The following is a 17,630-nucleotide window of genomic DNA, read 5'->3' on the forward strand; positions in this document are numbered from 1 at the left end:
ACCCATACACCCATCCATGCATCCATACAGCCATCCATTCATCCATCCACCTATACATGCATCCATCCACCCATACACCCATCCATGCATCCATCCATACAGTAATAAAATGTAATGTAGCGCTGCACCAGTAATAAAAATGTACTGTAGCGCTGCACTTTTACTTTTGGCGATTTGATAGGAGGCTCGAACCATGGTTGACAACACCAAAGTCGGCAGAGCTATCTGTCAGGCCACATCCTCTCACTGTCATCGATGTAGCCCGTTTTTAGTAAAAGGCCATTTGCTTCTATTCTCCTTTTTTTAAAAGTTTTGTGTCACCCCTTTTCCGTTTTGTCTATATAATATTTACTGTTTCCGTTTAGTATAATTGTAAATTATTCTAATTGAAAAGTTTTGTGTCACCCCTTTTCCGTTCTGTGTCACTCGTTTTGTATATGTAATATTTATTAGCTTGTAACACAAATGTTAGTCCGTTTCCGTATATGTAATATTTATTAGCCTGTAACATAAATGTTAGTCCGTTTCCGTTTGCATCCTTAAAAGTTCTGTTTTTATGAAAGTCTTGCGTTGTAATGGCATGTTAACATCGCAAGCGTTGTAATTGCATGCGATGTTAATGCCATGGCGCCGTTGTAGCATGCGTACTAAAAGTCTGCGATGCCAACGACAATGCGATGTAAAAGTCGCGGTGCGATAGCACCGCGATGTATTTACATCGATGTAATGGGTGTTTCCCGTGTAGAAAACCAACCTGAAAAGGTCCTCGCAAAACGGGCAGGCATTAAGGAATCTGCGACTAGACTGTGTCTCTACCAGATACATCGTTACTGAAGGTAAGTAACTTATTCATCTGATAGCGACATCTAGCCGCAGATTCCTTAACTTAGAATAGATACCAACGCCATACCCATAGAGGAGGTGGGTCTGCGACTGTACCCTATTACGTTCACGAGGGAATGTAGCCGTCAACAAGGTGACGAAACACGGTGGGGACCGCAAGCCAGCACAGCCACACCAGACCATGAAGCTCAGATAAGAGCGTAAAACATGGGGAGGCAAAGGCACCACAAGCCGTCCAAGAACAGCATGAAAACCCCCGGATGTATACCGGGTGGGAGAAAGAAAACATATACTAGATATGTTGGTGTGAAAAGAATAGGCCATGACTTCGGAAGAAGTGGAACTGAAGCTAGGGTCTGATGGATCCGCAGGATCCGGCGTGCCGACCGCAATTAAAACTCAGAGAGGGCAACTGGTATGACAGAGACAGTGCATACCGGTACAGTATGCACGACAGTGGAAAGAGCTAAAAGGAAGGTCTGTTAGAATAGAACCGTTCATGTTTGCGCATTGTCCTATGTAAGTTAGCATTCGCTGCTCCATTTTCTTTACGGGCGCCATTTTAGGCTGTTCGAAACTGATCTAGTTCAATTCCGAGAAATGCCCCACTTGAAGTTTCGTTTCTGCCACGTTAGACTTGTTCCTGTAATGAGTACACTGTCCCTATTAGCGCATAACTTTCTCACTAAATAGAGGCCTCTCCCACTTGTCTAGTGGCGGGCCCGGAAGGAACGCCATTGAATTGAAATACTTTGTAAACAATAGAAGCACTGAAACCGTTTTTTTTAATTTCACTATTTAGCTCCACCTGCCTGGAAAATTCCACTGAGGGCGTGTTCTAGCCCAGTTACGAAATGTACATCATATATCTTTATGCTTGTCGATTTCAGTCCCCTCTGCAGCAATCCTAGCAACTGGGCAGACCGGGCTCCGCTCTAAGTGTATATAAATAAACAGTTACTGGTTTGTATTCTCTACTGTCTGACCGACTCTTCATTTGGTATGGAAGGCTGAGAGGTGGTAATTAGTGACCCGGGTGAGCCTAATCGTGTGTTTTATATTTATCTGTGTGCTAACTATCAATTTTCTCTTCAAAACAATTGTGCACATTGATTACTTTTCAAATGTAAATCATTGTTCATTTCACCACCAGGCTGTTTTTAGAGCTTTCTAATTACCTAAAACAAAGCTTTTGAAATATTGGGCGTGTTTGCAATGCAGTCAGAATAATTACTGATTTTGACTATATTTATATTCCCTTTTGTGGGGATTACTTTGTACACGCCATTCCTTTTTAGACCTGGTCAGACAGCGCTTGTGCTGTTGCTTCCAAGATATTTTGTTACTTGAAAAAACCTCAAAAAGGTCTTAGAACCTGCCCAATACTTAGTTCCTGCCTTCATTGTCACTCATTCCCTTGCTTCTCATTGGTCTGTGCATGCTTGTTTTACTTTCTCTTTGAGTGTTTGTCTCTTCGTTGGAGCATGGACCAAGTACTGATAATTGTCTTCATTAGTCTCCTTCCCCTGCTCGTGCTCTGAGATCATTTTTATTTTCTTCCCATAGTTGCTTGTGGTCGCTGTCCCTCCTGCACCATTGGTTGTAGCCCTGTTGCTTGTTGCTCTGCCCATCACCCCACCTCCCTCCCGCACCATTAACTGTTGCCCTGTCACGCCACTCTATCCCTCCTGCCCCATTGCCTCGTTCCTCCTGACTGATTTCTTGTTGCCTCACCCTTTCCACCCTGCTGCTTGTTGCCCCGTCGCTTTCGCACTGGTGCTTTGAACCCCTTTGCTCCCACCTTCTCCCTCCAACCTTGTTGAGTGCCATGTGAAATCTCCCATTGCTGTTTGTAACTGTTGCTGAGCTGAAACCATCTCTTGCTCACTAACAGCATGTTTCTTGACTCAACGTAAAATGGAAAAACAAAAGAGCAACACATGCTAAAAATACGCTGCTATACAAAATGGAGAAAACACATTGAAACAACCAATAGCTCTCGCATAGACAAGATTTATTGCCTTTGCCAGCCCTTATTTCATCACCGATTCTATTAGCTGTATGTGCAGCATGAAGTGTGGGAAGGAAATAGGGAAAGGAGCAGGAGGGAGAAAAGTATGTAGGCACCTTCTTCATCCAACAAAGCAAGCAAATAAACACAAACTACTTTAGTGGAATAATCAGACCATCTGTTGTGGTGAGAGTAAATACATAGAGTATATAAAAACACTGCATGATAAAAGATACATCTTCCAAGAATCTTCACACTTCTAGTCAATCTGCTTATTTCCGAATATAATGTTGCAGTACAAGACAATACACCCTCATGCCCCCTATACACATCTAGTAGAAGCCGTGGGTATGCAAATTCTCAATGGGGACTAACCAGTGTTTTTGATTAAGAGATACCAAACTAAAGTATCTAATTTTGTTATAATTTATGGGGATTACATTAGCATTTTTCTATTTCCTCTACGTAGTTCCCCCCAGGATACGAAAGGAAATGTCCTCTTCATTGCGCAAATATTGCAACACCTACACCCTTTCTCTAAATGCTGCATCAGTCATAGAGAAAATTTATTGTCTTTGCAAATCTATTCCCAGGGTCGGATTGGTAAAGTGGGCATTCCAGCAATGGCCGAGGGGCCGGTATCGATGTTCCAGCTGTGGGCTGCTTTTCTGGCAGCCTGGGGGCCGATTTGGGCTGTGTCTGGTGTGTTCAGATGTCGCCAGCGGCCCAGTGGGACCTTGAGTGGCCTTATTGGAAGCAGATGGGCATCCATTACCTCCCTTTTATCAACGGGCAGAGATGTCACTCCCTTTCTCTCGCTGAGCCATCCAATGAATGCGTGCATACTGAGCAGGGGCAGGGGGTCTGAGCAGAAGTGGCCTCACTTGTTTTCAGGTGTTTATAAACCTTCGCCAAAGCTGAGTTTTGCGGAAAGGCAATATGAAGATGAGGGGCACCTTTTTTTAGCGTGCCCGGACCGATTTCTAATCCCGATCCAACCCTGCTGTAGACTATTCCTTAAGGACCACGCTGTTGGTAGCGTCTGGCATATCTCTAGTCCGCTCCTTTTGTTAGGTGATGCTAGGCTGAAAAAGTGCATGTGCTGCCATTTGCGAGACATTTTGAAACTTAAAGGGTGCTTACAGCCTGCCTATTGGTTACCACTGGTTTCTCTTCATTCCTGTTTGGTCAGCATGTGACGGCTTCACTTCCTCGTTGCTTCTTTTTCCCTCCCCTAGCCGATGACCCAAGTGCTGCTCCCACTGTTTCTGAGTGTCCTTCCGCTGCTCGGTTTCTGGCCAGGCTACGTTTTTCTTCTACTTTCAGCACTCACTAACAGTGCATGTGTTTGCATGCCATCTCCCCTCCTCCTCCTCCTTGTCCCGCTGTGAGTCACTGCTTGACCCATTCTTCCCACACTCTCCCAGCCGGTCGTTGCTTGTTTGTTCCCCCTCCCCACTTCCGTGTTGTTGCTTGCCCAGTCTCCCTTTCTGCACCCCTATCATTGCTTGTGCCATTCCCCCTGCCCTCCTGCTCCCGGTCATTGCTTGAACCGTCCCTGTCCCTTCCCGCGATGTTGCTTGCCCCATATTTCCACACCACTCCCCCTTCATTGCTTGCCCCATCCTCCCGAACCACGTCCCCTTTTATTACTTGCCCCATTTCCCACCTCTTCCTGCCAGAAATAAAAGTGCTATGACGTGGCTGTGATGCTGATCAACATGGATAAAGCACATCGACAAAGCCAATAGCTCTTGTGTAGGCAAGATCTATTGGCTTTGCCAATGCTTCTTTATATATATCAAGTAGTGCTGACACCAACAGTATTCCAGTTTGTTCTCTAAAGTCCTCAAGTTGGCATTTTTGTTAAAAAAAACGGAGATTTGTAGTGCATGTTTCTACAGTTTCTATAGAAACTACTTACTAAATGTCTAAGGATTTCGCTTCATAATAAAGAAAATATTTTAATGTTTTTTCAAAATTTCTTTATAACCTGTCTGCTTGAAAATAAACAGATTAAGCTATTAGCATCACTCTAAACACCATTCTTTCTTTCTCTTCAGTTGTATGTTCAAAATATTCTCTTAGGAATTTGTCATGTTCCTATAGAAACTGAATGGTCTGATAGTGATTTTTAAGTGTGTTCGAGATTTGTATGACAACACGCTCAAATGGAAATGCCAGCCATTTTGTCAGGGTATGAAGAGGATAACCAAGGCTCTTTGGAGAGCCCTTCATCACAAATTATGGTATAGACCAAGCGAACAGCTCAAGGAGAGGTCAGCCAAAGCACTTTAAGCCTTGGCCAGTCCTGCATTTGGCACTTTCAAAGTTTAAAGATTTATAGGCTGCCTGGGACAGAAAAGGTCGGAGTAAACATATTGGGGAATTAAGGGAGAAGCTTAAGTTTCAGTGTAATTGCAAGCATACACAGCCCATTACTTATAACACAACAATAACCTACCTGTGGGCCTCTGGGGCCTGGCAGACCTGGAGGGCCCAACTCCCCCTAGAAGACAAAAAATATATTTAAAATAAAGGATGGTGATCTAGATAAAAAAATATGACTGTGAAAGTGGATCATCTGCATAGTCTTCCCCTCATTACAAACCATAAAATATAAAAGATATGAGGTTCTGCTCTGTTACCTGTGAACCATTGATTCCTTGTTCTCCTACATTGCCAGGCTCTCCAGGGTCTCCCTGCACAAACAGAAAAAGTTATTGGAGACATGCTTATGGTAATGCCTGATACTGTATCAACAATGCACCTACTGGGGTCACTAATACTAAAGACACCAAATGTAGTCATGAACTTATAAGCCCTTTCCATCTCCGAAAGTGGCCTAAAATTCTTTGCACCGTTTCCTGCAAAACTTCAGCTATCCAAAAGTGTGATTACATATTTACAGAAGATGATTTTCATTTGTAATGCCATTTGAAAGAAATAGTTCACTGTGACGGAAAACAAACTGCTACCTTGAAATCCAACTTCACTTTGGCAAAAATGTGTTTATTGAATATATTTCAAAAGAGAAAAAGACGAGGATCTGCCCCGGAGTATGAAACAGGGTATCCACCCACTCTGAAAGGAGCTACTGGTGAACCAATAACTCTTTAGGATCCAATGCACTATCAGACTTTAATCACTCAACCAACTCACTTAGTCACTGTCTGAAGAAGTAGGTGAAATATGCTGTGCTGAGTGTGAGTGTGCGTTTTGTATCAGCCTTTGCTTTGTGCTGGACGGTCTGGACCTATCATCATGGTTAAATACTAGTTCTGAATATTTCGTATACAATGGCATCCGCATTCTGCATTTGAGCAACCACATGGTCTATAGGGCACCACTGAAATCGAAATAAGTCGACACCAATTTAAGGATCAAGCTGCTCAGGTCAGGAGTTTTCAGGCTCAGTCTGCCTCAAGTTCCTCATCAGCATTGCGATCTTGGACACACCAATCCACTGTATCTACTTACGCTTGGAAAACCTTTTGTATATAGGGCATAGGTCTAGAAACACATGTTGGGTGAATTGCACAGCTACAATGGGAAAAAAAACTGATCAGTGTGGAAACTTACTCTACAACATCCAGTCACCATAGATAACCTTATTTATTATCACTCTGTGCTCTATGTTCTCAGGGGTCTCCAAACGTTTGAGTAATAAGAGCTACTTATGTTAAACAAAACTCATCCTGAGTCACTATTATTATTAGTGTTGTAATAGTGACCACATCAGGCAAGATTACATTACTGACCACCATGTCCAAGATTACCATTAGTGATCACCTCAGTGCATCAGTAGGGTGCCAGGAGTTATGTAAAAAAGGATTTGTCAATTTGGAATGCCTATACAGAGATAATAGATGCCAGCAACAGCTGAGGTGCACCTGGCACATAAATAATCTGCCAGCAACAGCCTCAGTGCACCTGGCACAAAAGTAATCATATTAGGAATAAGTCTCTAGGCAAGATTTATCACTAAACAACCACCATTAAACATGTTTTGTAAATTCAAGCAATTTGTCTCCAAACATCATTTTGATTTCTGAAAATACACATTTCGTCATGGCCTACACAGTTTTTCCATACATACGTTAATTTAACCTATCAAAAAGCTACAGTTTGGAAGGCGGTGAGGCACACAGGAAGCTACTGACAGGTAGCTGGACAGCTGCCAGAAGCTCACGAGCTACCTGTCGGAGAAGCCTGTTCTAAAACCAGTTTGTTTATCGTCAAAGGCCTCATTCTGAGAATTTGGGTGTGCCATTATCATTTGGGGGAGTATTAATACCACATAGTGTGGATTTTACCATCCAATTCTGACCTTTCCTGCTGCGAAAAAAACTTCTACACCCAGTTACCACAGATTTTCCATCCTTGTGACCCCTTTTCTCCACAGTGTTGTTTCAATTTTATTTATTTACTAAGTCTGATGAAGACTGCAGTAATTCAGTCAAATAAACAAATCACTGTATCACAAAGACAAAATAATTTTGCAAAATAATATAATAAAAGATAGCTTGTTCACAAATTAAAAAACATATTGAAAATCTTATGCACATCAATATATATTTAGAGTTATATACATATTGAGTACTTGTTTTGGATTCACCAGAACATTGAAACAAACATTCTCTCACAAAAAAGAATTCTTGAATGTGTCAATGCAGGCCACACAAATAGAATATGAACAGAGGGGCATATTTACAATAAATGAAGCCGCAAAGCACAGCAAGTACTTTTCAGCAGCAGTGCACCATTTAAAAAATGCAGGGATGCGCCATATTCACAAGAATACAGTGCACCCGTGTGTTCCCTTGTGCCTGTGTTAAAAAACCTGCCTAGTGCTAACGCAGACACCCTTGCGCCATGGTGCAAGGGTGCCTACGTTGCAGGGATGATTGTTTATGTGCAAGAAGGGACACCTTCCTGCACATAAACAATTATTAAAGCGATATGCTCATTCTATGTGTGCTGCACAATGCAGCACACACAGAAAGAGCGAAAAACTAGGAGAAATAAAAGTATTTCTCTTTGTTGCATCAACCTAACATGTGCTTTTGAAAGGCGTTATTATTTGGTGCTGCATCAGATTTACAGCTCCATTATACATCTGGGGCACCGTCAAAAAGCAATGGGTGTTGCAGTGGAATGCCCACCGCAAAGTGATGCGTGAAAAGGGCCTGTATTGACAAGGCCATGAAAAGCCAAGTAAGGTGGCTTTGTGTGGCCTTGTAACTATGGGCCAGCATATAGCACCACCAGAGCGTCAAACAGAGTGAAGCTTGTGGCGCTAGGGGCTTGTAAATTTGGACCATAACGTGCAGTAATTTACGTGTAAGACCAAATTGGGGGCAAAACCCATTTGCGCTCTAATCAGAATTAATGCACAACTCACCATGCGGGCCCAAGTCAATGCTTAATTAGATACTGAAACGTTGGGACCTACTTTGAAAACAATGGCTTAGCAAGAGCAGATAATGAATGATAGGAGAAGATCCCATATTCCAATGGTACACTTTCACTCAGTTTCATTTTTAATAATATGCCCTCCATGTGCGGATTGTCTGCCAGCTACCTTGGAAAACATGCCAAGTTGGTTGAGCTAAACCTGGGATTTCTTCTCAATAAGCATTTGGAATTTTAGAACTGTAGTGAGGTTATATCCCTTCCAATTGAATTCATACGACGGACACTATCTGTTCCTCCTAAATCCAATCACTACGGGTAAGCAGAGTTTATGACTCGATTTCGATTTCGATTAGTCTTTATTTCGAATGGTAAAAATTCATAAAAGACAATACACAATCATATACACTATAAAATTCACTAGCAATCCCTTGTACTAAAAAAGCACAAGCATGACAGTATACATAAAATACATCAAAATGGAACGATCAATGCAAGGGTGCGTTCAGTTTCTTAATTCGAATCAGCCAAGACCATCCCAGGAATCTTGCAACACAAATCACCACTATTTCAGATCTTATTACTTGCATTTTCCTAAGTGCATCACGAGAACCACTACAATTCAGGGATGCACAGATGGGTTTTAGCCACTTATTCCTAGGATCACGATAAACAGGGCAACCAAAGAAGAGATGACCAATGCTTTCTTCCTGGTCCAAACACCAAGGACATTTGCTTCCTGACTTCGAATCCCATTTAGCAGTAAAGGAGTTGACTGGCAAGGTGCCAGTACGAAACTGATGATAAAGCTTACGATCTAACACCTTGGGTATCAAATCCCAATACTGCTCTAGTGCAGGAGTGACCTTGTGCGACAGAAATATTCCTGTTAAATTAGTGTCCAGGGATTGGGATACCAAAATAAATTTTTTCCATGCCCAAAAAAGAGCTTTAAACTCAGATTTGGATGGAAATGTGGACCCCCCTGGATTTGACCAGAGCTCTGGAAGGCCCATCATATGTAGGGTGATTCTAACTTCCCTAAACCAGTGTAGTTTTTGCGCGCCCCATAGTGATTTAACCTCGTCCAGTTCCCGGGCAAAGAGACTAAGCTCGGGAGTGGACCAAAGGCGACGCCAGAGTGACACTATACGATACTGGGCCAGATCATTAATTGGTCTACAACCTAGGTCTAGTAGCAAAGGTTTTATAGGTGCAGACTGTGGAAGACCAACCAGGTTCCGTAGGAACCTATTTTGTGCCACAGCCAAACCTGATAGATCTTTATGACCCCAGACTTCGGCTCCATATAGGGTTGCGGAAAGGACTTTTGCCTCATAGATCTTAAGGGCGGGGGTGATACGTTTTGTAAACGAGTTCTTTTGCTCAAGAACCAAACAACCGGCCAGCCTATTAAATTTTAATTTAGATGTCTCCAGTTGGGAGTTCCAATCAAGATGCTGATCAAGAGTCACACCAAGATAAGTCATAACTTTGACCTGCTCAAGTTGGACCCCGTTTAGAGACACCGTACAGGTTGGGGGGGTTTTCTTACAAAAGACCATAAATTTGGTCTTTTCAACATTTATTTGTAGGTCGTTTGCATTACAAAACTCCGAAAATCTATTCAGGGCAACCTGGAGCCCTCCTCTTGTTTTAGAAAGAAGGAGGGTGTCGTCAGCAAATATAAGCATAGGATATTTGCGACCACCCAACATTGGTGCATCGGACTGGATATTGTTAAAATAATCGATGACCTGATTAATAAACAAGAGGAACAGGGTGGGTGCCAAGACACAACCTTGTCGCACCCCACGTTGTACAGGGAAACACTCTGTTACCTGGCCCTGGCTGCCCCATCTTACCTGGGCGAAATTATCCTCGTGTAAGCGCTGAACGAAACTCAAAAGCTCTAAGGGAAGACCCATTGATCTAAGAGCTTCCCATAGCTTCTTCCTTGGAACTAAGTCAAAAGCAGACTTAAGGTCGACAAACGCGGCGTAAATTACGCCACCACCCAGCAAGACCACTTTCCAGAAAAGAAGTGAGAACCGCAGAACCTGGTCAATAGTACTAATGCCAAACCTGAATCCTGCCTGCATAGTAGAAAGTATGTTATTGGTGTCGATCCATTCCTGGATTCTTACTAAAATCATCCTAGACACAATCTTCTGAAGTGCATCGATCAGACTGATTGGCCGATAATTATTTGGGATGGAGCGATCACCCTTCTTATATACTGGCAGGATTTCCGCACCTTTCCAGGATTTTGGGATCTCTGCGCCTGCGGCTATGTAATTAGCCAATTGCGTGATATAAGGGACCCATAAACCAGGATTTAGCTTAAAAAGATCAGCGGGAATGACATCGAGGCCAGGGGCTTTTCCCGACTGGACTGACTCCAAGGCTTGTGAGGCATCAGTTTCCAGAAAGATAAGTCTATCTCCTGGCAAATATAGAGGACTCTGTGGGATGGTTGCTATTGTGTGATCTAGGGCTATATTTGGGTCATTAAATTGTGCTGCAAAGAATTTAACCCAAGATTGCGCTGACACGTGATTATTGGGTGTTTGGGCGACTGAAGCCCTTCCCCTCCTCACAATCAGCCAAAATTCAGTTGGATTGGAGGACTCACAGGCCCTAAGAAGAGCGAGCCAGTAAGAGTCGTCCCAATCCCTCTTGGCCACCCAAAGAGTTTGTTTATAACGCTGCCTAGCAACCCTAATATCTGCGGTGTTCCTAGCCTTGACAGCCTCTATTAGGCTGCTATGAGCTACTCTGCAGCTCTTGTCATACCATTTTTTGTGCGCCTTAATGGGGGCGGCTTTAGAGGGCTTAGTAAGGAGGTTTTTTAAACTCATAAAACACTCCTCATGGAGATTGATAAAGGCTGGGTCAACTGCACCAAAAGAGGATAGTGATGGCATCTTACTCCTCGTGCTCCTGACCTTCTCCTCTAACTCGGCAATAAGCGCTGGATCATCCAACACTCTGGTCCACTTTACGCGTCGTCTATTGTCACACAGGACCACGTCAGATGTCAGGCAATTAGTTCCACAGGCTTGCTCACCCAGGCCGGTGACCAAAATCTCGAGTGAGAGAGGATTGTGGTCACTCTCTGGACGGGGCTCTACCACCATATCGCGCACAATCGACCAAAATTCAATATTGATCAAAATGTAGTCGATACGGCTGGAGCTTAAGCCATTGTCAAAAGTATGTGTCCCTAATCTATCAGAGCGCGTGCGCCCATTGACAGCCCGAAGGCCCCGTTCCAAACAGAGGCCCAGCCAATGAAGTGCTGCCTCAGTACCCCTGACTCCCTTAGAGATAGTTAACGGAGGAATATTCCAAGCTGTGTCCTCCTCAGCGCCCACGTCCTCAGCCAAAGTAAGTATAGGCTCAAAGGAGGAATTCAAATCGCCCGCTACCATAACGATCTTATCGGCAGTGAAGTTCTTCAGTGCCAGGTCAAGGTGGGATGTGACAGTTTGTTTCCTCCCACCCTGGCAGCCACAAGCATAAACATTAACCAAAAAGAGATCGATGGCATTAACCTTGCTCAAGGTGATACACAGAAGGTCCAGGCTCTCTACCAAGGTTTCCTTGCCATAAAAGCCCAGATTATTTTTAATCCAGATGGTTAATCCACCTGAGGCCCTACCCTTAATACTCGGAGTGGCGGGTTTTGAGAAATTAAGGTAACCCACCCTATATAAGGGGACTGTTGACCAAGTTTCCTGGAAGATAATGATATCATACAGGTCGATAAAGTTAGTCCAATCATCATTATCCAGGCGTCCCCTTAGCCCTGCAATGTTCCATGATACCACTCTCAATGGGTTATCCATACCGTTTACTAGGTGGATGGAAGCCAGTCCCTGCGCGTCAACCCCAGACATAGCCGGAACAACGCTAGGGTCTGGCGGTGGATACAGGTTTCCAGACATAATGGGTCCACAACTTAACGAGGTTAGAATGGTGGGTTGAGCTACCTCCCTAGTATAGGGAGAATTCGTCAAATTTCTGGAAGAAGTTGGACTTACACCAGATTTTACGGGGGTGGTAAATGAGCCTGTATCCTGAGTAAGCGGGAGGTTATTTAATGGCGATATGTCGACCGACCCCCCATGTCAGTCGACATCCTCCAGACAACCAAACCTATTTGATATCGGTACCCCCTGCCACCAATTGTGCTGGGTGTACCCATCAGCCATATAAGCTGGCTGTCTAGGGTGCTGAACATTTGACCATAGAGTGTTCTTCATAGGTTGATGTCTAGGAGGGTAGAAAAAAGTAAGGGGCCTCACGACAATGGTGGAATTAGCTCCATGGGAAGGCCATGTACAGAGATGCTGGGCTGAGTGAGGGTCGGCAAAGGATACCACAACACAGTCACCCGCTATAGACTTATGCGTGGGGCCTATCCAAGGCACTCTCCGTACCATTAGGACACTACTTCTATGCTGACCAGGGAGCTGGGCATTAGTATTAAGCCAGTGAATGACCTTGTTTTTTAGGGAAAGATCATTCTCCTGGGAATGAGGGTCCAATTCAGGAACACCAGCTAAAATGATGACATAGGACCCTGCTTCAGGGGGAAGGTCAATAAACCCTCCACGAAAGTTAGAGCGGGTAGCCTGTCGAGGTAGATGTTTCGTACGTTCTGGCCTTGAATGTTGGTGGGCTACTACTCTTGGGACAAGATTCTGTCTAATGGCTGATTTTTGCAAAGGAGGAGATAAAGGGACAACTAAACTAGGGGTAGGTACTGCAGGATTGGGAATAATGGTGCGGGGCTTAGGTGTTGGTTTTGATACTAACTCGGTCACAGGATTACTTACAGGTACATGTGGGAGAGATGGTATGGTTACAGGTGCCTTAGGTTGGAGAACAGGGTCAGTTACACATGGAAGCTTAGCTTCCATGCTTTTTAGGCTTAAACTAGCCAGGGTGACTATTGTCCTGTCCATTTCCAACAGATTGTTCTCTATGCGGGAGAGTCTTAATTCCAAAGGGGATAGTAATTGCTTAAGCGTACCCCAAACTAACTTGAGGAATTCTTCATCCCCCTCCCTTCCTTTCACGGGACAGCTCTCCCGACACTCTGGATTAACCACACTTTTCAACTCCGGAGAGATGACAAGGATGGTATCTTCCACCAGGCTAGGAGAACTGGGAACGTGTTCCCCCCCCATACCGCTAGGAGCTATATTCTGGCTATCAACTTTCGCCCCAAGAGAGCCCATGGTACGTCTGTGATTAAAAAACTGTGATCTTGCCATTTTGGCTTTCTTTCGTGCATAAATGGACCTCGCTAAACATTTCTTTTTAAGGGTTGCTGCTTTCTTAGCACTACCCGATTTGGTAACTAGGTTAGTTTTAGAAAAGAAAGAAGAAATAGTGCCTATGCCTTTAATTAGTGGGGCAAGGGCTTTGCTTTGCTGCACTGAATGTGGAGTGGGGATGGGGGGGGAATTTATTAGGGTTGATGGCGGTGCGGGATGAATAGCTGCCGTTGTTACTATTAAGGGCCGAGGAGCTATGGTACGATCAGGAGTACGGGCAGATGCGATATTTCCCAAGGATGATTTTTTTGTGTTGGCAATATGTTCTGACAGCCTTCTTGCAGCATCAAGTTCTAGGGAGACCTTGTGCTGCATTTTGCTAATTTCTTCGTCAATGGCCAAATTGGTCTTGACCAAGAAATCATCCAAGGTTCGATTACAATTGCTAGCAGCCATGAGGGTTTTGCTCCGACTACCCCGTGAGCACATTTTACAGGGTACAAGTGAATAAATAACAATACAAACAACAATAAAACTGTAAAATGTACCAACAAGGGGGGGTGGCCCAGCCCAGTCCTCTTAGTCCTCGAACGGCCTCAAACGGCCCGCTCTTTGCCCGGTCTTCGCCCCGGGCTGCGTCCCGCGCTGCGGGAGTGAAGGGACAATAAGTAAGTGGACAGGTAAGACAAGGGGGCGTGGCAGCAGGGAGAGCGGACCGGATGTCAATCAAAGGTCTCGCAGGGGCTCCTGGGCAATGGAGTCCCCTGCACGCTCGCAGCCCCGCTGACCGCACTCACCCGGTGGCCGGTGTCCAAGACAGCGAAGCGGCACCCGCGGAGCGGGTGCGGCGAGTCGTCCTGCTGGGTCCTGAAGGGTACAAGGAATACCACAGGGTCAGCGTCCAAGAAATCCTCCAAAGTGCCTCTGTGCAGATAAATGCGTCCCGCAGGTGAAGAGAGAAAGAGGGTTTTTAAAACAGCCAGGGGCGGGGGGCGGCAGCAGGGAGAGCGGACCGGATGTCAATCAAAGGTCTCGCAGGGGCTCCTGGGCAATGGAGTCCCCTGCACGCTCGCAGCCCCGCTGACCGCACTCACCCGGTGGCCGGTGTCCAAGACAGCGAAGCGGCACCCGCGGAGCGGGTGCGGCGAGTCGTCCTGCTGGGTCCTGAAGGGTACAAGGAATATATTGTAATCAATGATGCAGGGTAGTCATAGTCTATTAGTCCATTAAGTATATTTATTTATAAGTATAGAAAGATGGTAAGTCTAATCAATACATCAGTATTAGCTTATATGAACACTTAAGTATATGCTTAGATATTTGCTATTTGCCCCACCAGGAGCAAGGTCCTCTCTGCTCAGCCCATCTCACCAACTGATCTTGCCACATACAAAACCACCCTAACATTCTATATGACATCATAGCAGGCTGAGCAGGCAATGCAGAGAGACACCATAGAGGGATTGCATCCAGTAGAGTAAGACTACAACACAATACCACAGGGTCAGCGTCCAAGAAATCCTCCAAAGTGCCTCTGTGCAGATAAATGCGTCCCGCAGGTGAAGAGAGAAAGAGGGTTTTTAAAACAGCCAGGGGCGGGGGGCGGCAGCAGGGAGAGCGGACCGGATGTCAATCAAAGGTCTCGCAGGGGCTCCTGGGCAATGGAGTCCCCTGCACGCTCGCAGCCCCGCTGACCGCACTCACCCGGTGGCCGGTGTCCAAGACAGCGAAGCGGCACCCGCGGAGCGGGTGCGGCGAGTCGTCCTGCTGGGTCCTGAAGGGTACAAGGAATACCACAGGGTCAGCGTCCAAGAAATCCTCCAAAGTGCCTCTGTGCAGATAAATGCGTTTATGACATTCTTGAGGCTGAATTATTGTAATGAGCTGTACATGGCCAATGTTATAAAAATTAAAGGCAGCAATGGACGTTGGACCAGAATGTATTCTGAACCAATGTGTAGTTCAGGGAAGGGTGGAGCCGGAGGTATGGGCTTCACTCAATGGTGAGAAAGCTGCTTGGGCAACCCGGTGTTGCGGTGTCTGGGTTTTGACAGCGCACCGGTGTGGGGTCCACATTGAGTGAAGTGAGGACCAACTTCGGTGTCTGTTACAGCGAATACGCTGTGTGAAAACGATTACCGCGGCGTCTAGGACTGTAATCGTTGAGTGAAGCCCATACCTCAGGTTCAACCCTTTGGTCCCTTCCCTGGACTAAACTTTGGTCTAGAATAAATGACCCCTCTTTACAGCCAGGATGGAAGTATAAGCGGTCAAGAGTGAAGCCCCTATTGTTGTTCCCCCTTTCGGTCCTTATTCCAGACCCTTCGTACATGTCGATAAACACTCCCCTTCATCAACCAGCCGGGATGGAAGTACAACCGGCAGAGAGATTCATAATCTCCTTTCCTTTGCCATAAGCCCTGTAGAAGTCTTGGGGTACCACCCCGAATGAAACACGTGTAAGTTAGCAACCGTTCAGGATTAAAAGAACACAATACTCCTGACTGTTCATCGTCATTTTTAATACAATTCTGTAAATTGAATGTTCTTGTTGAAAAATTGCATGGCACAGAGTATTCACTGCAGGTTGATTATTGACGTGTGCACAGGCTTATAGTAATTTGGTTCTAAAGCACTTAGCACACATTTTATTGAGTGTTTCAAGAAGGTGCCCTAGCAGGCCTGTAATTTCTAAAGATGGAAGGGGTGCAAACTGGTGCAGTGGGGTCAAAAGGACTACTCACATTTCACATGTTGGTGCAATACTGTGAGTAAATCACTTGCACTTTTTGTGAATCACAAACACAAGCACAACAGGCTTAAGTGAGAAAATTAAGTTTTAAATTGGGAACAATGTCAGGCCATTTAATGGTACAGACTCGATAATGGGGAAACTTGGTTTATACATGGCGCGCCTGCAAAAAGGGCCCTCATATTTCTAGCAGGGTTCAGAGTGGTACTGCCTGGATAAGGGTGGCCTACCTTTAATGACCTATGGTTGAAGATGGACCGCTGCACTCCAATGATAAAAAAGTCAAAGTAACTCGTAGGTATAAACGGTCTGAAGGTAAGGGTGCTCAAGGAGATCGCCTCCTGTCCGTGGAGGCACAGAAGAAATGTATAATTGACTGCCTTACAAGTGTAAGGCAGTCAATTACCTTTAATGACACCAGATGACTCTATCATATCATCAGAGACACAGTGGTTAAGTCATGGGCTTTCCCCTTTCCTGTCATTGCTCTGGGGTATTAGTCCACTTGGTTAAGCTGATGTAACGCAAGACTATACATCCCAGAATGTATTACTGTGTTTAAGGAAAGCCAGTGACTGCAAAATAGTTTTCTGATGCAGTGTCATCAAGTACCTTCACCAGGCTTCATTAGTGAAGTGGAAAGGCTCAAGCAAAGGTGCCCTATGCTGCCAGTGATTCCTCATTTCAAGCTCCAGCTCCTACCTCAGCCAACTGTGATCTGTGAATGCTGCTCTTAACCCCACAGTCACGCTCTGATAATACTTCAGCTCGTGAGGGCTCGGCATTCAAAACACATTAAGCGGGAAGAGGTGGCTAAAGTGGTGAGTGGGCAAAGAGCCAGCACTGGATGAAGAAAAACACCCAATACTGTATTTCCCAAACCTCCTTAACATGCTTATTCACATATTCCTGCTTCCCTTAGGGCTCAGTCTTCAAGGCATCAGTTAGGGTAGGGCGGAGATGAGGCAGGATCAGACAGCAATCAGCAGTGCAGGCAGCTCTGTCGGCGAGGTGAGAAAGAATTCCTGGAGGGGTGCAGCATAATGAAGTGCAGAGGGCAGGTAGCCTTTGTGACTGGGGGCAGGTCACAGCTCAAGTGCAGGGCCATTATAGGTAGCGCTTTTACGTGCTAATGGTCCTGCCAATCACAGACGGGAGAGGGATATTTATTTTGTCCCCTCGTCTCCCCCACCCTTGTCTCCCGTGTCCCGCCCACTGGAAAATCTGGGGTGATATATCCCACGCGTCCCCCACAATTCCTACAACCATTCTTTAAAAAATATTCTTTTTATTGAACCAGAAAACAGGCTTCAGATAAAGC

At 45.1% G+C, this 17,630-nt stretch overlaps 1 protein-coding gene across 1 annotated transcript in view; it reads right to left on the reverse strand.

Moving 5' to 3' along the window:
- Positions 1–17,630, reverse strand: part of LOC144752426 (uncharacterized) — a 1,170,660-nt gene that overhangs the window by 692,215 nt on the left and 460,815 nt on the right. The window contains exons 18-19 of the mRNA XM_078640356.1: positions 5,503–5,556; positions 5,319–5,363 (exon numbers count right to left, since the gene is read on the reverse strand). Of these exons, the coding sequence (XP_078496482.1) occupies positions 5,319–5,363; positions 5,503–5,556 (99 nt within the window). The remainder of the gene's footprint in view (positions 1–5,318; positions 5,364–5,502; positions 5,557–17,630) is intronic.

Source organism: Lissotriton helveticus, chromosome 5_1 (assembly GCF_964261635.1).
Source record: "Lissotriton helveticus chromosome 5_1, aLisHel1.1, whole genome shotgun sequence".
Classification (NCBI taxonomy): Eukaryota; Metazoa; Chordata; class Amphibia; order Caudata; family Salamandridae; genus Lissotriton; species Lissotriton helveticus.